This window comes from Salmo trutta, unplaced genomic scaffold, assembly GCF_901001165.1.
Source record: "Salmo trutta unplaced genomic scaffold, fSalTru1.1, whole genome shotgun sequence".
NCBI lineage: Eukaryota > Metazoa > Chordata > Actinopteri > Salmoniformes > Salmonidae > Salmo > Salmo trutta.
In genome coordinates this window covers 344,005-365,955 of record NW_021822680.1, presented here as the reverse complement: position 1 = coordinate 365,955, position 21,951 = coordinate 344,005, and the positions used below count along the sequence as shown (strand labels likewise).

Sequence of the window (21,951 nt, the reverse complement as noted above, 5' to 3'; positions counted from 1 at the left end):
TATTTAGCGAGTATTCAGACCCGTCTAGCAACACATTATCAAAAAAGTGACTAGCGACTTTTTCTGGTGTTATTGGAGACTCTGACGTTAAAGCACTTATCGTTCTTACTCTTCTCAACGAGCAGCGGGTACTGCCGTGGGCCCCACCCCCGTCCTAAAGCACTCCCAGGCGGCCAGTCCTCGCGCAGCAGTCCCTCCCAGCTGCAGTCAGAGGAGCAGATGTTCACCCCTCCGCGTCCAGACTGCAAATGAATCGCGCATGTGGGAAGCCGCCACTGCATGATCCAGCCCTGGCTTACATTTTTTTTAAAACAACCTGAATTAGGACCAGACTAGTTACCATAATTTTCTCACATTGCCATTGGCAGTTTTGTTCTATTGTCTCTTTTTGGTCCATTTAGATTGTTTTGTATACAATCTACACTAACAATGTAAAAAATGTTATGGTTAAAAATGTTCATGTTTTGCTGTGACTTGTTGTAGGCTCCAAAGTGGACCATAAGGTTAAAAACCAAACCAAATGAAGAAAACTAAACAAAAAATGTAATCGAAAACTAAGTATCTCCGCCAGTGTGTCTCTTTTGGGTCCATGTTGCCGGTCCCAGGCCCGGATAAAGGAGGAGGGATGGAAAGTCACATAATAAAATGAGTAACTCCCGGGGTGTTTGGGTCTGTTCTGCCGGTCCCAGGCCCGGATAAAGGAGGAGGGATGGAATTGTGACATAAAAAAAAAAAAACAAGAATCGACAGAAGAAAGTTCATTTGTAGTTCTAAACATATTTAGGGTGTTTTTTACTCACGTTTTGTCTCTCCCACGACGTTATTCTGCTCTTCTACAGCGTTCATCAGAATTACATGCACATGGCCAATTATTCAAATTAGGTGATGACGTCATTTAGCAACTTCTAGCGACTTTTAGGACAGCCAATATCTACTTTCCTTACTGAGGAGTTGGCAACACTAATAAAACGGTCTGGCTAGCTAGCTAGATGGTTAGCTGACTAGGCAGGCTGAGTACATTAGCTAGCTAAATAAGTACAGTAGCTAGCAACGTCAAATCTAAAAACAGCTGAAATGATTTATTCCTATTGAACAATATTTTCTTATATAAAGACAAATATATGGTAAAGAAAGTCTTCTCTTTCCAGTCCTCTGAAGCAGCAGGTAGTCAGCAGGTTGTCACTGTCAAAAACATCGTCCTTGAAGAGCAATTCTGAGGTAATGATTTTGTGCGGACTGAGCGAGCGCTTCTGAGGTGAAATAGAACTAGAACTGCCCGCGTCCTGTGTCCTACGCGACCGCTACGAGGTATAAAATAGAGCTAAGCAACCAGTATAACAACGGACGCTTTGGTTCATTACGTAGGCCAGTCAGAATTTTGCAAATTCTAGTAAATAGCCCTAGCAACCGAAGCTAGAACTCATTGAATCCAATTGTGACGTAGGGGGACACTTTTTGGCAGGTGGATACTATTTGGCATGACAGTCCCCATAAATTTATATTTTGTATTTTCCAGAATTCTGTTCTATTTTATTTTTCCTGATTTTTGTTTCTGTTTCACAGTTTATTTCAATATTACAGTTATTCATAGAGGAACAACAAACATTGATGTTTTGAGAGCATGTCAATGCTTAAAATCACATCAGAAGACATATTTTGATGTCTGGAAAAAACAATCAAATGTTTGTGTAATTCCCCTTTAATTGCGAAATTTATAGAGAGAAATGTGTTTGTCTAGACATGTTTCTGTTAGGCCTTCTGCTGCTGCACATGTTATGGCAGTTTGCAAAACAATGACCACCCAATTGAACCAAATAATCATATCTTTGTCAGGTAAGCCTACTTCGCAGTTAACATTTAATTAAGAAGGGTTTTGGGCAAAGTCTGTCTACCCACAAGACCATTACTATTACTAGCATCTCTAATAGGCTACATATTGAGTGATGGACAAATGCGCTCACCAAACAGACAGAGACAATATTGCTGGAAAGGATTTGGATTGCTATTGTGTCAAGTTTGGCTTTTCAAGCCAAAATTGGCTAACAAAGGCTGGGATAATATCAACGTGGCTTTGATTGGTTAGTAGCTGGGAGATTTTTTGTTTATGACAGTTTGTGATGGAACATATTTAAAAAGTGCATGTTCTTTCAGAATTACATGGCGAGCTCATAGGTGGGCTGGTAGCTCACGATGTCCTGTTGGAGAGCATGGCTCCGGAGCATACACCATGACAAGAGGACAAGCTGCTTTCCATTGGGGAGATCTATTAAACACAAAATACACTTTTTATTTCAGGTGTGACTTTATAAACAAGCATGACTTACAGCATCTTTTTCAAGTAATTTGAGCTGCTTTAAAAGACTTTAACAAGAACACTATGTTCTTGTGTTGCTTTATGGCACAACAAGTCCTTAACTTCAACTCACCAACAACAGAAGAATACCCAGAACAGAACGCTACAAACGTTTCTATTAACTAAGACCCCCTGAGAGATCTCATAGTATAAAGCAAGGCAGCTTCTGTTGTATTATGTTGAGGGCGTTTCAACTAAAAGATATATAAAGCATTAAAAAAGGCAGTATGAAATATATTGTCCCTCCCTCACCCATAATCTTCACATTTCTACTTATATATAATCTCATTAAAATATTTATTTTCTACAAAAATGTACATTCTTGTGTCTGATATTTATGGTTAAACCCATAAATCTGTTTTAACAAATGGTCCAACTGACATGACGTCCTGAAGGGACCAATAACAGGCGAGGATATCACCGACTGGTGCTAATATTAAGAGACGCTACACAGGATTTGTCGGCGAATTTTTTGCATTGTAAATTCAAACTGTTATTTAGTGGAAATAATTTTTTTGTAATTCCCTGGTTGTTAAAGTGCTATACTGTTCGTTCAATTTGAGTTTATGTGAGAAAACAAGCACTGAATAGTGTAGGGAATCATTGTTCAATTTCAATTTCAGAGCAATTCCCACTAGATAACACAGTCACAAAGTCAAAACTATTACATTTTGAGGCGAATATCACAGTCAATCACAACACTGGCCGGTAAGCAATACTGTGAAACACACCATCATTCCACTATTTCTGCAGATATATTATGGACATTTTCTGAAATTACAACACAAAAATTGTTTAAAAAAATCCTGTGTGTAGCACCTTTAATATCAAACTGAAACCTAGATAGAAAGCCCTTTAATATGATGTCCCCTTTATTCTTGAAACTAGAACGAGCTGTCATCTGAAATAACTTCTAGAATCCCTGACCAGTCATCTGAAATAACTTCTAGAATCACTGACCAGTCATCTGAAATAACTTCTGGAAATAAATTAAAATAATCTTTCTAGATAGTTCTGTCTTGATGAAAACTGGACAAAGCCTCTGTGCTTGACACCACCAGTAGGGGGCGATCTCTCTAACAGCATGACCCACATCAAACACCACACTCATAGGGAATTAGAGTTTCAAAAGAACTGGCTGAATATCTCCACTGGTTGGAGGTTGATGGTCTGTCAGTCTGACAGGCATTAGATATAACGTCTAGCTGTTTAAGACAATGGCCATCTTAACATTGGGGAAAGTCACCTGCTAACAATAGTAACACATTTCACCCTTTGCCATGAGGCTAGTGACCGTCATGGCAACAGGCCAAAGGTCTCCCTTAAACTGCAGATCATCCAGCATCATGGACACATTCTTGAACTAACAGGAATTGAAATAGACAACAGACATTCTGCAGCTGTAAACAGGTTTAGCTTCTAATATCGTCACTGTTACATTTATATACACATCCTCCTTATTATCAGGATATTAATAATAAAAACATAACGTCATAGAAGAAAACATTGTACATCTTTGGGATCCAGAACCAAGATCAAACATTACTCAGTAAAAAGTCTTAGCATGTCCTAGTGTAGGTTAGTCGGTCTGTGCTATTCAATGTAAACACTATGGAGAGAGTCTGTTGCTTTGGGATCCAACCAATCACAGCCTTCTCTCTGTTTGGCTTGCCCAGCTCTGATTGGCTGGGGAGGAGATGAGGTAATGTGGTGTCAGCGATGCACGACGCATGTTTCCACTGATCCACACCGTGTGTTTCCATGTTTCCACACTGTCTGTATGTTAGAGGCATGTTACCACAGATAACGGGAGTGACAGAGCTCAGAGATAAAGAGGGCTTAGGGCAGGCTGGGGGCTAGAGTTGGAGGGGGCTGTGTGCCCCTGAAGAGACTGTTAGAGGTGGAGTATTGGGTCACCTGTAAGGGACGCTGTGGGACATTCTGTGGTAGGGTGAGCTGTGTTTCATCTGGGGTCTGTGAGGCTGGGCTAATCTGGGACCTGCTACAGTTTGCCCTGTTTCAGCCTTACAGTTTGCCCTGTTTCAGCCTTACAGTTTACCCTGTTTCAGCCCTACAGTTTGCCCTGTTTCAGCCCTACAGTTTGCCCTGTTTCAGCCCTACAGTTTGCCCTGTTTCAGCCCTACAGTTTGCCCTGTTTCAGCCCTACAGTTTGCCCTGTTTCAGCCCTACAGTTTGCCCTGTTTCAGCCCTACAGTTTGCCCTGTTTCAGCCCTACAGTTTGCCCTGTTTCAGCCCTACAGTTAGCCCTGTTTGTCTGTGTTTCAGCTCTCCAGTTTCATCTCTACAGTTTGCCCTGATTCAGTATATATGCGTTTCACCTCTACAGTTTGCCCTTTTCCATTCTGTGTTTCAGCTCTACAATTTGCCCTGTTTCAGCCGCTCTATGTGGTGACACAGCTTCAAGGCGGGCCCCAGCTTCAGACCCATGTACTTCATCACCATGTCACTCCTCAGCAGCATCAGGGCCTTGCCGTCAATCTCCTGAGGATGGACAGACACGCAGGCAGAAAGACAGGAGAGAGACACAGGCAGAGAGAGAGAGAGAAATAAGCATCATTCAGAAGAAACCATGCACGCTGGTATATAACCATCAAAACAGTCGTTTTGGCTCTGTTCTAGTGGTTATAACTCTATGGTCAGTAATAACAGTAGTTTTCAAGTGGTTATAACTCTATTGTCAGTAATAACAGTAGTTTTCTAGTGGTTATAACTCTATGGTCAGTTATAACAGTAGTTTTCACTCTACTCTAGTGGTTATAACTCTATGGTCAGTAATAACAGTAGTTTTCAAGTGGTTATAACTCTATTGTCAGTAATAACAGTAGTTTTCTAGTGGTTATAACTCTATGGTCAGTTATAACAGTAGTTTTCACTCTACTCTAGTGGTTATAACTCTATGGTCAGTAATAAGTCATTTTCTAGTGGTTATAACTCTATGGTCAGTAATAACAGTAGTTTTCACTCTACTCTAGTGGTTATAACTCTATGGTCAGTAATAACAGTAGTTTTCACTCTATGGTCAGTAATAACAGTAGTTTTCACTCTCCTCTAGTGGTTATAACTCTATGGTCAGTAATAACAGTAGTTTTCACTCTCCTCTAGTGGTTATAACTCTATGGTCAGTAATAACAGTAGTTTTCTAGTGGTTATAACTCTATGGTCAGTAATAACAGTAGTTTTCTAGTGGTTATAACTATGGTCAGAAGTCACTCACGTGTTTCCTGAACAGCTCAGCGTGCGGGGCCAGGGCTGAGGGGTCGGCGTCGCTTACGAACTGCATGACCTCGTCGATAGACCAGGTAGAGGGGTTCCTGCCCAACCCCGCCGCCCTGGGGGTCGGTCTGTCAGGGCCCGTGGTGGAGCTGGCGGCTGGAGAACAGAGCAGTAAGACACGGTGAACTAGTCTACAGCTCATTGTAGCTTCAGAGATAAACAGCAGGGGGAAAAAATATGTGTCTTTCTTGTGGTAATCTGCAGATATTAGTTTTGGGTTTAGACAGTGACCCGTTCACATCCACCACTTGATTATGGCCCATAAGATAGTTTCTGAGCCATTTAATGTCGGAGTTGTTTTAAATCCAGGGCTCGAAATTTGAACATTAAGATGGTATGATGTTGCCACTACGCTACTTCAAAGAGATCGCAATGATCAAATATTCCAGGGATTTGTTGTCTTCAAACAAAAGCCAACCCCATAGCAACAACCAGACTGACATAGAGAGCATAGCAGGGTATTGGATACAGCAACACACCATGAGGACAGAGAGTCTCTGACAGGGCCTACCTTCCACTCCTCTGTGGGTACAGGGGAGGTCCGCAGGGTTGGAGGCATGGCGGTGCAGTGGTCTGCTGTGAGCGCGTCCGGGGCCATGGCATGGGTAATAGGGGCTGCTGGCCTGGGAGTGGGTGTGGTAGTCAGAGGTGCTGCGCAGCGTCTTGGGGCGTGGCGTCATGGAGTTAGAGTCCATGAAGCACTGCTCCTTCAGAAGGCTGTTCTCCTCACGGGGAAGAGTATCTGCTGGAGAGATAGACATGGTCCTCTGCCTTATAAGACCCTTACTCTAACCTCTATCTGCCCAATCCCATGATACACTGCCTCCCCTTTACTTTTTGCACATTTTTCTATGCAACAGCCTTATTCTAAAATTATTATTTTATTCCCTCATCAATCTACACACAATACCCCATAATGACAAAGCAAAAACGGGCTGATTTTTTTTGCAAACATAAAATATATTATTCTGAAATATTACTATATTATAATATTATCAAGTCTTGTTGGGTATGATGCTACAAGCTTGGCACACCTATATTTGGGGAGTTTCTCCCATTCTTCTCTGCAGATCCTCTCAAGCTCTGTCAGGTTGGATGGGGAGCGTTGCTGCACAGCTATTTTCAGTCCTCTCCAGAGATGTTCGATTGGGTTCAGGTCCGAGCTCTGGCTGGGCCACTCAAGGACATTCAGAGACTTGTCCCGAAGCCACTCCTGCGTTGTCTTAGCTGTGTGCTGAGGGTCGTTGTCCTGTTGGAAGGTGAACCTTCGCTCCAGTCTGAGGTCCTGAGCGCTCTGGAGCAGGTTTTCATCAAGGATCTCTCTGTACTTTGCTCCGTTCATCTTTGCCTCGAACCTGACTAGTCCCTGCCGCTGAAAAACATCCCCACAGCATGATGCTGCCACTACCATGCTTCACCTTAGGGATGGTGCCAAGTTTCCTCCAGACGTGATGCTTGGTATTCAGGCCAAAGAGTGTAATCTTGGTTTCATCAGACCAGAGAAACGGTTTCTCATGGTCTCAGTCCTTTAGGTGCCTTTTGGCAAACTCCAAGCGGGCTGTCATGTGCCTTTTACTGAGGAGTGGCTTCCATCTGGCCACTCTACCATAAAGGCCTGATTGGTGGAGTGCTGCAGAGATGGTTGTCCTTCTGGAAGGTTCTCCCATCTCCACAGAGGAACTCTGGAGCTCTGTCAGAGTGACTATTGGGTTCTTGGTCACCTCCCTAACCAAGGTCTTTCTCCCCCGATTCTTCAGTTTGGCCGGGCGACCAGCTCTAGGAAGAGTCTTAGTGGTGCCAAACCTCTTCCATTTAAGAATGATGGAGGCCACTGTGTTCTTGGAGACCTTCAATACTGTAGAAATGTTTTGGTACCCTTCCCCAGATCTGTGCCTCGACACAATCCTGTCTCGGAGCTCTTCGGACAATTCCTTCGACCTCATGGCTTGGTTTTTGCTCTGACATGCACTGTCAACTGTGGGATCTTATATACACAGGGTCTGAATACGTATGTAAATAAGGTATTTCTGTTTTGTATTTTTAATTTCTAAAAATTGTTTTCGCTTTGTCATTATGTGGTATTGTGTGTACATTAAGAAAAAACAATTTAATCCATTTTAGAATAGGTCACTGATCATCAAAAGGTCTTTGCTTGTTTCTCCAACCTCTATATATGATTTGTGTTGATGTATTGGGTGTGTGTAATGTGAGCCAGTATGCTAGGTGCTGATTGGTTGATGTACTGGATGTGTGTAATGTGAGCCAGTATGCTAGGTGCTGATTGGTTGATGTACTGGATGTGTGTAATGTGAGCCAGTATGCTAGGTGCTGATTGGTTGATGTACTGGATGTGTGTAATGTGAGCCAGTATGCTAGGTGCTGATTGGTTGATGTATTGGGTGTGTGTAATGTGAGCCAGTATGCTAGGTGCTGATTGGTTGATGTATTGGATGTGTGTAATGTGAGCCAGTATGCTAGGTGCTGATTGGTTGATGTATTGGATGTGTGTAATGTGAGCCAGTATGCTAGGTGCTGATTGGTTGATGTATTGGATGTGTGTAATGTGAGCCAGTAGACGGTGACGCTAGGTGCTGATTGGTTGATGTTACCTTCTGAAAGGTGTGGCTCGGTGCGCAGTAGTTTAGGGGAAAGGGGGGCTGCGTAGGGGGAGGAGTCTCTAGACAGACGTTTAATCCCCTGGCTCAGTGATGGGGCCTCCAACGCCTCCTCCTTCACTGGGAATGACAAACACACAGGGAAGAGATGCTGTTAAAGCTACAGACCCACTGCTAGTACAGACCCACTGCTAGTACAGACCCACTGCTAGTACAGACCCACTGCTAGTACAGACCCACTGCTAGTACAGACCCACTGCTAGTACAGACCAGACCCACTGCTAGTACAGACCAGACCCACTGCTAGTACAGACCAGACCCACTGCTAGTACAGACCCACTGCTAGTACAGACCCACTGCTAGTACAGACCCACTGCTAGTACAGACCCACTGCTAGTACAGACCAGACCCACTGCTAGTACAGACCAGACCCAGTGCTAGTACAGACCAGACCCAGTGCTAGTACAGACCAGACCCAGTGCTAGTACAGACCCAGTGCTAGTACAGACCCAGTGCTAGTACAGACCAGACCCAGTGCTAGTACAGACCAGACCCACTGCTAGTACAGACCAGACCCACTGCTAGTACAGACCAGACCCACTGCTAGTACAGACCAGACCCACTGCTAGTACAGACCAGACCCACTGCCTAGTACAGACCCACTGCCTAGTACAGACCCACTGCCTAGTACAGACCAACTGCCTAGTACAGACCAACTGCTAGTACAGACCCACTGCTAGTACAGACCCGACCCACTGCTAGTACAGACCCGACCCACTGCTAGTACAGACCAGACCCACTGCTAGTACAGACACACTGCTAGTACAGACCAGACCCACTGCTAGTACAGACACACTGCTAGTACAGACCCACTGCTAGTACAGACCAGACCCACTGCTAGTACAGACCCACTGCTAGTACAGACCAGCTGCTAGTACAGACCAGACACGCTGCTAGTACAGACACGCTGCTAGTACAGACCAGACACGCTGCTAGTACAGACCAGACACGCTGCTAGTACAGACACGCTGCTAGTACAGACCAGACACGCTGCTAGTACAGACACGCTGCTAGTACAGACCAGACACGCTGCTAGTACAGACACGCTGCTAGTACAGACCAGACACGCTGCTAGTACAGACACGCTGCTAGTACAGACACACTGCTAGTACAGACCAGACACGCTGCTAGTACAGACACACGTCTAGTACAGACCAGACCCGCTGCTAGTACAGACACACGTCTAGTACAGACCAGACCCGCTGCTAGTACAGACACACGTCTAGTACAGACCAGACCCGCTGCTAGTACAGACCCATGTCTAGTACAGACCCACGTCTAGTACAGACCCACTGCCTAGTACAGACCCACGTCTAGTACAGACCCACGTCTAGTACAGACCCACGTCTAGTACAGACCCACTGCCTAGTACAGACCCACTGCTAGTACAGACCCACTGCTAGTACAGACCCACTGCTAGTACAGACCCGACCCACTGCTAGTACAGACCAGACCCACTGCTAGTACAGACCAGACCCACTGCTAGTACAGACCCACTGCTAGTACAGACCAGACCCACTGCTAGTACAGACACACTGCTAGTACAGACCAGACCCACTGCTAGTACAGACACACTGCTAGTACAGACCAGACCCACTGCTAGTACAGACACACTGCTAGTACAGACCAGACCCACTGCTAGTACAGACACACTGCTAGTACAGACCAGACCCACTGCTAGTACAGACCAGACCCATTGCCAGTACAGACCCACTGCTAGTACAGACACACTGCTAGTACAGACCAGACCCACTGCTAGTACAGACCCACTGCTAGTACAGACCAGACCCATTGCCAGTACAGACACACTGCTAGTACAGACACTACTAGTACAGACCAGACACACTACTAGTACAGACCAGACCCACTGCTAGTACAGACCAGACACACTACTAGTACAGACCAGACACACTACTAGTACAGACCAGACACACTGCTAGTACAGACCAGACCCACTGCTAGTACTGACCAGACCCACTGCTAGATACAGACCAGACCCCCTGCTAGTACAGACACACAGGGAAGAGATGTTGTGAAACACGGCTACTGACATTCAGCTAGCAGGTAGTCACCTGACTGCGGCGGTGCTGCGGTCACCTGACTGCGGCGGTGCTGCGGTCAACTGACTGCGGCGGTGCTGCGGTCAACTGACTGCGGCGGTGCTGTGGTTACCTGACTTGGTGGTGCTGTGGTTACCTGACTTGGTGGTGCTGTGGTTACCTGACTTGGTGGTGCTGTGGTGTAGTTACCATATTTACTGTAGGTGTATATGTGGCTGAAGGGCTGGGAGCTGAAGAGGAAGTGACTCTGCAGCGTGCGACACAGCGTCTCCAGGAAGCGGAGCACGAAGGAGGCGCTGGAGGCTGAGGGCAGCTTTACCAGACGAACTCCTCCATCCATCCTCACTAGGGGCAGAGGGCAGAGATCAACATGAGGTCAAACACAGTCATTGCCAGTTGACTGGCTGACTGGTAATATGGCAGGTCTGTGGCGCGTCCGTGCAGGTCTGTGGCGCGCCAGTGCAGGTCTGTGGCGCGCCAGTGCAGGTCTGTGGCGCGCCAGTGCAGGTCTGTGGCGCGCCAGTGCAGGTCTGTGGCGCGTGAGTGCAGGTCTGTGGCGCGTCAGTGCAGGTCTGTGGCGCGTCAGTGCAGGTCTGTGGAGCGTGAGTGCAGGTCTGTGGCGCGTGAGTGCAGGTCTGTGGCGCGTGAGTGCAGGTCTGTGGCGCGTGAATGCAGGTCTGTGGCAGTAGCCATCTTCCTCACCACTGACAGCCTCTCCTCCACCAGCGTGTGCCTGTAGAGTTCTGAGCAGCACCTTCGGTTGGTAACAACAGTCTAGACAAGTCTGAACTGCCTGTTGGAGCACCGCGTTAACAGGACCTGGCCCAAAGTGGTCCGGAAGACGCTGCATCTGCTTCCTGTCCAGGTGAGGCCCACAGGTCCCATGCTTGTTCACATACACACACACTGATATAACACACACACAAAGAGAAACAATTAAACTGGGGGTACACACTGATATAACACACAAAGAAAAACATCAGGGCTCGACTATTTTATCCACTAGTCCTTCGGACAAGTAGGACTGATGTTTTACTTGTTCAAAATACAACACTGCCCCATTAAGGCTCTCTTGGAGGATGGCTGGCCACTAGCGCTGAGCAATTAATCAACATTCTGGGGTTTTTCCCCCCCGGTTATTAAACAACTGACCAAAGTCGGTTCAATTACTTGAGGGAGAAACAGTTTCAATGAGAGGACAGTGGAAATTTCCAGACTTGAGTCCTGCGCGTGACCAGGAGCGTGCCTTTCTTGTTTCTCCTTTTCTACTGACGAAGCTATTGTCCGGTTGAAATATGATCGATTATTTATGACAAAAACAACCTGAGGATTGATTATAAACATTGTCTGCCATGTTTCTACGAACTTTGATGGTACTTTTTTGATTTTTCGTCTGTCTGTTGTGATCGCGCTTTGTTCCAATGGATTACTGAACAACACGCACCAATAAAATTGAGGTTTTTGAATATAAAGAGGGAATTTATCTAACAAAACAAACATTTGTGTAACATGGAGTCTTCGGAGTGCAACCATATGAAGATCAAAGGTAAGTGATACATTTTATCGCTATTTCTGACTTTTGTTTCTCCTCTTCTTGGCTGCTGACTGTTTGTAATGATTTGTCTGCTGGGCGCTGTTCTCAGATAATCACATGGTTTGGTCTCGCCGTAAAGTCTTTTTGAAATCTGTATGTTTCATTAATTTTTATAATGAGTATTTCTGTTTTTGAATTTGGCGCTCTGCAATTTCACTGGATGTTGGCCAGGTGGGATGGTAGCGTCCCACAACCCCTAGAGGTTAAATAAAGGTGAAATAAAATTAAATAAAAAGTTCAGCACAGAAACGTCATAATTAACTACAACGACCATAATCCATTGTCCTGTTTTTTTCTGGCTCAGAGATGGATCAGAGAGGAAGAAGCAGAGCAAGATGTTTCACACTCGTCAAAATCTGTCCAAAGAGATCCAATGTGTTTCAATGGGTTTATTTTGGACCTAAGCTTGTCACCTGACTTCCCGCCTACGACTAGACACACACACAGACCGCATGAGAGAGGAAGGTAAACAACAACAAAGATGACAAGTGCAGAGACATTTTATTTCTTCATATTATAAGCTCAACAATGCGCACATGGCTATATGCTACCTGTGAATGTTCCAAAATGCAATTAGCGGGGAAAAAACACTTTTCAAAAATGCACCACACGCACAAGTGGTTTGTCCAGGACTAGATGATATGGGTTAATGTCAAGCCCTGAACATACAAGAGAAATAATTCAAATCAGGGTTCAAACATATTTTGAAAGATGACTATTCCATTACTTTTAACCAAATTTCCATGACCAATAATTGGTGGTGTCTCTGTACGTATACAAAAGAAAGTGTAATGTGGTATCAAAACAGATGCTGCTCTCTGACCCGCTGTACCATCTCCTGTCATTGAGCAATGCACTTAACCCCCCCCCCCTAAAGTAGAATACCTGTTTGACAACTGTATAAAACACATGTGGTCAACCCTCAGTCTGGAGAAATACTGGGTGTGCAGGCTTTTGATCCAGCCCTGCTCAAACACATCAATGCCAGTTTATCAAGGTCCAGTTGAGCAGCTTATTTCAAATACGTAGTTTGTTAGAGAGGGACTGGAATAAAAGCATGTACACCCATTAGCTCTCCAGGAGGATGGTTCGCCACCCATTAGCTCTCCAGGAGGATGGTTCGCCAGCCATTAAGCTCTCCAGGAGGATGGTTCGCCAGCCATTAAGCTCTCCAGGAGGATGGTTCGCCAGCCATTAAGCTCTCCAGGAGGATGGTTCGCCAGCCATTAAGCTCTCCAGGAGGATGGTTCGCCAGCCATTAAGCTCTCCAGGAGGATGGTTCGCCAGCCATTAAGCTCTCCAGGAGGATGGTTCGCCAGCCATTAAGCTCTCCAGGAGGATGGTTCGCCAGCCATTAAGCTCTCCAGGAGGATGGTTCGCCAGCCATTAAGCTCTCCAGGAGGATGGTTCGCCAGCCATTAAGCTCTCCAGGAGGATGGTTCGCCAGCCATTAAGCTCTCCAGGAGGATGGATCGCCAGCCATTAGCTCTCCAGGAGGATGGATCGCCAGCCATTATACCCTCCTCCTGGAGAGCTAATGGCTGGCGAACCATCCTCCTGGAGAGCTAATAATGGCTGGCGAACATTAAGGACACCTGCTCTTTCCATGACAGACTGACCAGGTGAATCCAGGTGAAAGCTATGATCCCTTATTGATGTCACTAGTTAAATCCAGTTCAATCAGTGTAGATGAAGGGGAGGAGACAGGTTAAAAAATGATTTTTAAGCCTTGAGACAATTGAGACATGGATTGTGTATGTGTGCCATTCAGAAGGTGAATGGGCAAGACAAAACATTGAAGTGCCTTTGAAAGGGGTATGGTAGTAGGTGCCAGGGACACCAGTTTGAGTGTGTCAAGAACTGCAACGCTGCTGTGTTTTTCACACTTAACAGTTTCCCATGTGTATCAACAAATCCAGGTATGCCCTCCGACGAACCATCAAACAGGCAAAGCGTCAATATACAGTTGAAGTTGGAAGTTTACATAAACTGAGTTTAAATGTGTTTGGCTAAAGTGTTTCACAATTTTTGACATTTAATCCTAGTAAAAATTCCCTGTCTTAAGTCAGTTAGGATCACCACTTTATTTTAAGAATGTTAAATGTCAGAATAATAGTAGAGAGAACGATTTATTTCAGCTTTTATTTCTTTCATCACATTCCCAGTGGGTCAGAAGTTTACATGCACTCAATTAGTATTTAGTAGCATTGCCTTTAAATTGTTTAACTTGGGTCAAACGTTTTAGGTAGCCTTCCACAAGCTTCCCACAATAAGTTGGGTGAATTTTGGATTTTTTTTTTTTACATTTTAGTCATTTAGCAGACGCTCTTATCCAGAGCGACTTACAGTAGTGAATGCGTACATTTCATTTTAATTTCACACTTTTTTTCCCCCTCCTGACAGAGCTGGTGTAAGTGAGTCAGGTTTGTAGACCTCCATGCTCGCACACGCCTTTTCAGTTCTGCCCACAAATTTTCTATGGGATTGAGGTCAGGGCTTTGTGATGGCCACTCCAAAACCTTGACTTTGTTGTCCTTAAGCCATTTTGCCACAAATGTGGAAGTATGCTTGGTGTCATTGCCCATTTGGAAGACCCATTTGTGACCAAGCTTTAACTTCCTGACTGATGTCTTGAGATGTTGCTTCAATATAACCACATCATTTTCCTACCTCATGATGCCATCTATTTTGTGAAGTGCACCAGTCCCTCCTGCAGCAAAGCACCCCCACAACATGATGCTGCCACCCCCGTGCTTCACGGTTGGGATGGTGTTTTCTTCGGCTTGCAAGCCTCCCCCTTTTTCCTCCAAACATAACGATGGTCATTATGGCCAAACAGTTCTATTTTTGTTTCTTTAGACCAGAGGACATTTCTCCAAAAAGTAAAATTTTTGTCCCCATGTGCAATTGCAAACCGTAGTCTGGCTTTTTTATGACAGTTTTGGAGCAGTGGCTTCTTCCTTGCTAAGCGGCCTTTCAGGTTATGTCGATATAGGACTCGTTTTACTGTGGATATAGATACTTTTGTACCCGTTTCCTCCAGCATCTTCACAAGGTCCTTTGCAGTTGTTCTGGGATTGATTTGACCTCTTCGCACCAAAGTACGTTCATCTCTAGGAGACAGAACGTGTCTCCTTCCTGAGCGGTATGACGGCTGCGTGGTCCCATGGTATTTATACTTGCGTACTATTGTTTGTACAGATGAACGTGGTACCTTCAGACATTTGGAAATTGCTCCCAAGGATGAACCAGACTTGTGGGGGTCTACAATCTTTTTTCTGAGGTCTTGGCTGATTTCTTTTGATTTTCCCATGTTGTCAAGCAAAGAGGCACTGAGTTTGAAGGTAGGCCTTGAAATACATCCACAGGTACACCTCCAATTGACTCAAATTATGTCAATTAGCCTATCAGAAGCTTCTAAAGCCATGACATAATTTTCTTGAATTCTCCAGGCTGTTTAAAAGGCACAATCAACTTAGTGTATGTAAACTTCTGACCCACTGGAATTGTGATACAGTGAGTTAAAATTACTTGTGTCATGCACAATGTAGATGTCCTAACCGACTTGCCAAAACTATAATTTATTAACAAGAAATTTGTGGAGTGGTTGAAAAATGAGTTTTAATGACTCCAACCTAAGTGTATGTAAACTTCCGACTTAACTGTAGGACTAAGATTGAGTCGCACGACACCAACGGTCAACGCTTGTGGCAGGGCTTGCAAACTATTACAGACTGCAAAGGGAATCACAGCCCGAGCTGCCCAGAGCCTACCAGACCAGCTAAATTACTTCTATGCTCGCGTCGAGGCAAGTAACACAAACATAAGAGCATCAGCTGTTGCTCTCCGTAGCCGACGTGATTAAGACCTTTAAACAGGTCAACATTCACAAGGCCGCAGGGCCAGACGGATTACCAGGACGTGTACTCTGAGCATGCTCTGACCAACTGACGAGTGTCTTCACTGACATTTTCAACCTGTCCCTGACTGAGTCTGTGACACCAACATGTTTCAAGCAGACCACCATAGTCCTTGTGCTCAAGACTAACACTAAGGTAACCTGCCTGACTCCGACATTTAGATTTACATTTTAGTCAAGGAGCTGATCGTGGACTACAGGAAAAGGAGGGTCGAACACGCCCCCATTAACATCGACAGGGCTGTAGTGGAGCGGGTTGAGAGTTTCAAGTTCCTTGGTGTCCACATCACCAACAAACTATCATGGTCCGAACACACCAAGACAGTTGTGAAGAGGCTAAGCTTCCTGACATCCAGGACCTCTATACCAGGCGGTGTCAGAGGAAGACCAAAAGCATTGTCAGACTCCAGTCACCCTAGTCATAGACTGTTACACTTACATTTTAGTCATTTAGCAGACGCTCTTATCCAGAGCGACTTACAGTAGTGAATGCATACATTTCTTTTCCTTTTTTCCCCCCTTCGTACTGGCCCCCCGTGGGAATCGAACCCACAACCCTGGCGTTGCAAACACCATGCTCTACCAACTAAGCCACACGGGACATGTAGCCGTGTACTCACGTCGGTAGTATTGAAGTGCTTTGAAAGGCTGGTCATGGCTCACATCAACACCATCATCCCAGAAACCTTAGACACACTCCAATTTGCATACCGCCCCAACAGATCCACAGATGATGCAATCTCTATTGTACTCCACACTGCCCTTTCCCACCTGGACAAAAGGAACACTTGCATGAGAATTCTATTCATTGACTACAGCTCAGCGTTCAACACCATAGTGCCCTCAAAGCTCATCACTAAGCTAAGGACCCTGGGACCAAACACCTCCCTCTGCAACTGGATCCTGGACTTCTTGAGAGGGCGCCACCAGGTGGTAAGGGTAGGCAACAACACATCTGCCACGCTGATCCTCAACACAAGTTCCCGTCAGGGGTGCGTGCCTAGTCCCTTCCTGTACTCCCTGTTCACCCACGACTGCGTGGCCAAGCACGACTCCAACACCATCATTAGTGGTCGAGGCCTGATCACCGACAACGATGAGACAGCCTATAGGGAAAAGGTCAGAGACCTGGCAGTGTGGTGCCAGAACAACAACCTCTCAATGTGAGCAAGACAAAGGAGCTGATCGTGGACTACAGGAAAAGAAGGGCAGAGCACGCCCCCATTAACATCAACGGGGCTGTAGTGGAGCGGGTCGAGAGTTAAGTTCCTTGGTGTCCACATCACCAACAAACTATCATGGTCCAAACACACCCTGACACTTGTGAAAAAGGGCACGACAACACCTTTTCCCCCTCAGGAGACTGAAAAGATTTGGTATTGCTCCCCAGATCCTGAAAAGGTTTACAGCTGCACCATCGAGAGCATCCTGACCGGTTGCGTCCACGCCTGGTATGGCAGCTGCTCGGCATCTGACCACAAGGCGCTACAGAGGGTAACACGAACGGCCCAGTACATCACTGGGGCCAAGCTTCCTGACATCCAGGACCTATATACTAAGCGGTGTCAGAGGATGGCACAAAACATTGTCAAAGACACCAGCCACCCAAGTCATAGATGGTACCGAAGTGCTAAGTCTAGGTCCAAAAGGTTCCTTAAAAGCTTCTACCCCCCCACCCCTTGTATTTACACTGCTGCTACTGTCTGTTTATTATCTAAACATAGTCACTTTACCCCTACCTACACTGCTGTTACTGTCTGTTTATTATCTATACATAGTCACTTTACCCCCACCTACATGTACACTGCTGTTACTGTCTGTTTATTATCTATACATAGTCACTTTACCCCCACCTACACTGCTGTTAGTCTGTTTATTATCTATACATAGTCACTTTACCCCCACCTACATGTACACTGCTGTTACTGTCTGTTTATTATCTATACATAGTCACTTTACCCCCACCTACACTGCTGTTAGTCTGTTTATTATCTATACATAGTCACTTTACCCCCACCTACACTGCTGTTACTGTCTGTTTATTATCTATACATAGTCACTTTACCCCTACCTACATGTACACTGCTGTTACTGTCTGTTTATTATCTATACATAGTCACTTTACCCCCACCTACACTGCTGTTAGTCTGTTTATTATCTATACATAGTCACTTTACCCCCACCTACACTGCTGTTAGTCTGTTTATTATCTATACATAGTCACTTTACCCCTACCTACATGTACACTGCTGTTACTGTCTGTTTATTATCTATACATAGTCACTTTATTTGATTGATCAATAAATTAACACCGTTTAGTGCTAACAGTAATTTAATACAGGAAACAGAGGTACGTTTCTAGGTGTGTGGTTTGTTGGTATTATGAGGGAGGTGATTGGTGCAATGTAAGGTTAGAGGTGGGCTGCAGCTGGCTAGAGAGGTGGGCTGCAGCTGGCTAGAGAGGTGGGCTACAGCTGGCTAGAGAGGTGGGCTGCAGCTGGCTAGAGAGGTGGGCTGCAGCTGGCTAGAGAGGTGGGCTGCAGCTGGCTAGAGAGGTGGGCTGCAGCTGGCTAGAGAGGTGGGCTGCAGCTGGCTAGAGAGGTGGGCTGCAGCTGGCTAGAGAGGTGGGCTGCAGCTGGCTAGAGAGGTGGGCTGCAGCTGGCTAGAGAGGTGGGCTGCAGCTGGCTAGAGAGGTGGGCTGCAGCTGGCTAGAGAGGTGGGCTGCAGCTGGCTAGAGAGGTGGGCTGCAGCTGGCTAGAGAGGTGGGCTGCAGAGAGGTGGGCTGCAGAGAGGTGGGCTGCAGAGAGGTGGGCTGCAGAGAGGTGGGCTGCAGCTGGCTAGAGAGGTGGGCTGCAGCTGGCTAGAGAGGTGGGCTGCAGCTGGCTAGAGAGGTGGGCTGCAGCTGGCTAGAGAGGTGGGCTGCAGCTGGCTAGAGAGGTGGGCTGTTGTCAAGTTTACCTGTAGAGACCACAGAGCTGAAGCAGTCCTGTTGACCCCCTGACAGCTTGGCATCCGCAGCATCTGAAGACACAACGTTCTGGAGCACCTTGGGCTTCCTCTTGCTGCCAGGTTTAGGGCCTCTCTTCTTGTGAGGCCTGGGAGCCAGCTGTGAGTTAGAGGTTGGGGCCGTGCCGTTCTGAGCTGCAGCTTCCTCAGCTACTGCCTTCAGCAGGGCGATGGTCTCACTCTTGGGGCGCCGCCCCCGTACCCCCTTCCTAACAGGCAGCGGAGGCAGGGGGGTGGGAAGCCGGAAGGGAGCAGGAATGGATCGACGGCTAGGCTTGGAGGGGATGTGGGCTGCTGTTAGAATATGCAGGTTCTTTGGCAGGTTGACTGGAAAAACAACAGAGGGATTATAACATTTCAGTGCTACGGACATGGAGGATTACGCTGGACTACAGCCTCTACACTGGCTGAGAGAGGAGGATTACGCTGGACTACAGCCTATACACTGGCTGACAGAGGAGGATTACGCTGGACTACAGCCTCTACACTGGCTGAGAGAGGATTACGCTGGACTACATCCTCTACACTGGCTGAGAGAGGAGGATTACGCTGGACTACAGCCTCTACACTGGCTGAGGAGGATTACGCTGGACTACAGCCTCTACACTGGCTGACAGAGGAGGATTACGCTGGACTACAGCCTCTACACTGGCTGACAGAGGAGGATTACGCTGGACTACAGCCTCTACACTGGCTGACAGAGGAGGATTACGCTGGACTACAGCCTCTACACTGGCTGACAGAGGAGGATTACGCTGGGCTACAGCTGCTACACTGGCTGACAGAGGAGGATTACGCTGGGCTACAGCCTCTACACTGGCAGAGAGGAGGATTACGCTGGACTACAGCCGCTACACTGGCTGAGAGGAGGATTACGCTGGACTACAGCCGCTACACTGGCTGACAGAGGAGGATTACGCTGGGCTACAGCCTCTACACTGGCTGACAGAGGAGGATTACGCTGGACTACAGCCTCTACACTGGCTGACAGAGGAGGATTACGCTGGACTACAGCCTCTACACTGGCTGACAGAGGAGGATTACGCTGGACTACAGCCTCTACACTGGCTGACAGAGGAGGATTACGCTGGACTACAGCCTCTACACTGGCTGACAGAGGAGGATTACGCTGGACTACAGCCTCTACACTGGCTGACAGAGGAGGATTACGCTGGACTACAGCCTCTACACTGGCTGACAGAGGAGGATTACGCTGGACTACAGCCTCTACACTGGCTGACAGAGGAGGATTACGCTGGACTACAGCCTCTACACTGGCTGACAGAGGAGGATTACGCTGGACTACAGCCTCTACACTGGCTGACAGAGGAGGATTACGCTGGACTACAGCCTCTACACTGGCTGACAGAGGAGGATTACGCTGGACTACAGCCTCTACACTGGCTGACAGAGGAGGATTACGCTGGACTACAGCCTCTACACTGGCTGACAGAGGAGGATTACGCTGGACTACAGCCTCTACACTGGCTGACAGAGGAGGATTACGCTGGACTACAGCCTCTACACTGGCTGACAGAGGAGGATTACGCAGGACTACAGCCTCTACACTGGCTGACAGAGGAGGATTACGCAGGACTACAGCCTCTACACTGGCTGACAGAGGAGGATTACGCAGGACTACAGCCTCTACACTGGCTGACAGAGGAGGATTACGCTGGACTACAGCCTCTACACTGGCTGACAGAGGAGGATTACGCTGGACTACAGCCTCTACACTGGCAGAGAGACGTATGTGGCAGGGTCTACAGGAAATCACGCACAACAAAAAGAAAACCAGCCACATCACGGACACCGACGTCATGCTTCCAGACAAACATAACACCTTTTTTGCCCGCTTTGAGGATAATAGTGCCACTGTCGAGGCCCACTAACAAGGACTGCGACTCCCCCCTCTCTTTCCCTGTGGCCGACGTGAGTAAAACATTTAAACGTGTAAACCCTCGCAAGGCTGCTGGCCCAGACGGCATCGCTAGCTGCGTCCTCAGAGCATCCCAGTCTGCTGTCCCCACATGCTTCAAGATGGCCACCATTGTTCCTGTACCCAAAAAGGCAAAGATAACTGAACTAAATAACTATCGCCCCGTAGCACTCACTTCTGTCATCATGAAGTGCTTTGAGAGGCTAGTCAAGGATCATATCACCTCCACCTTACCGGCCACCCTAGAACCACTTCAGTTTGCATACCACCCCATCAGGTTCACAGAAGATGCAATCGCCATCACACTGCACACTGCCCTATCACATCTGGACAAGAGGAACACCTATGTAAGAATGCTGTTCATTGACTACAGCTCAGCATTCAACACCATAGTACCCTCCAAGCTCATCATCAACCCCACCCTGTGCAAATGGGTCCTGGACTTTCTGACGGGCCGCCACCAGGTGGCGAAGGCAGGAAACAACATCTCCACTTCGCTGATCCTCAACACTGGGGCCCCACAATGGTGCGTGCTCAGCCCCTCCTGTACTCCCTGTTCACCCATGACTGTGTGGCCATGCACGCCTCCAACTCAATCATCAAGTTTGCAGATGACAACAGTAGTGGGCTTGATTACCAACAACGACGAGACGGCCTACAGGGAGGAGGTGAGGGCCCTCGGAGTGTGGTGTCAGGAAAATAACTTCTCACTCAACGTCAACAAAACAAAGGAGATGATCGTGGACTTCAGGAAACAGCAGAAGGAGAACCCCCCTATCCACATCGACGGGACCATAGTGGATAAGGTGGAAAGTTGTAAGTTCCTCGGCATACAAATCACAGACAAACTAAAATGGTCCACCCACCCGCAGTCCCCCCGCAACAACGCTTCTTCAACCTCAGGAGGCTGAAGAAATTTGGCTTGTCACCTAAAACCCTGACAAACTTTAACAGCTGCACAATTGAGAGGATTTTATTGATCTGTATCACTGGTACGGCAACTGCACTGCCCTCAACCTCAAGGCTCTCCAGAGGGTGGTGCAGTCTGCACCACGCATCACCGGGGGCACACTGCCTGCCCTCCAGGACACTTACAGCACCCGATGTCACA

At 47.0% G+C, this 21,951-nt stretch overlaps 1 protein-coding gene across 6 annotated transcripts in view; it reads right to left on the bottom strand.

The window, feature by feature from the left end:
- Positions 1–2,266: 2,266 nt before the first annotated feature.
- Positions 2,267–21,951, bottom strand: part of LOC115183236 (sex comb on midleg-like protein 2) — a 76,310-nt gene continuing 56,625 nt past the window's right edge. For 4 of the 6 annotated variants that reach the window (XM_029744581.1, XM_029744584.1, XM_029744583.1 and 1 more), the window contains 7 exons: positions 18,854–19,228; positions 11,085–11,288; positions 10,572–10,727; positions 8,257–8,382; positions 6,159–6,392; positions 5,589–5,743; positions 2,267–4,855 (listed from right to left, as the gene is read on the bottom strand). In XM_029744581.1, coding sequence (XP_029600441.1) covers positions 4,730–4,855; positions 5,589–5,743; positions 6,159–6,392; positions 8,257–8,382; positions 10,572–10,727; positions 11,085–11,288; positions 18,854–19,228 — 1,376 coding nt within the window. In that variant the 3' untranslated portion in view covers positions 2,267–4,729. The remainder of the gene's footprint in view (positions 4,856–5,588; positions 5,744–6,158; positions 6,393–8,256; positions 8,383–10,571; positions 10,728–11,084; positions 11,289–18,853; positions 19,229–21,951) is intronic. The other 2 variants (XM_029744582.1, XM_029744585.1) reach the window with 2 other exon arrangements.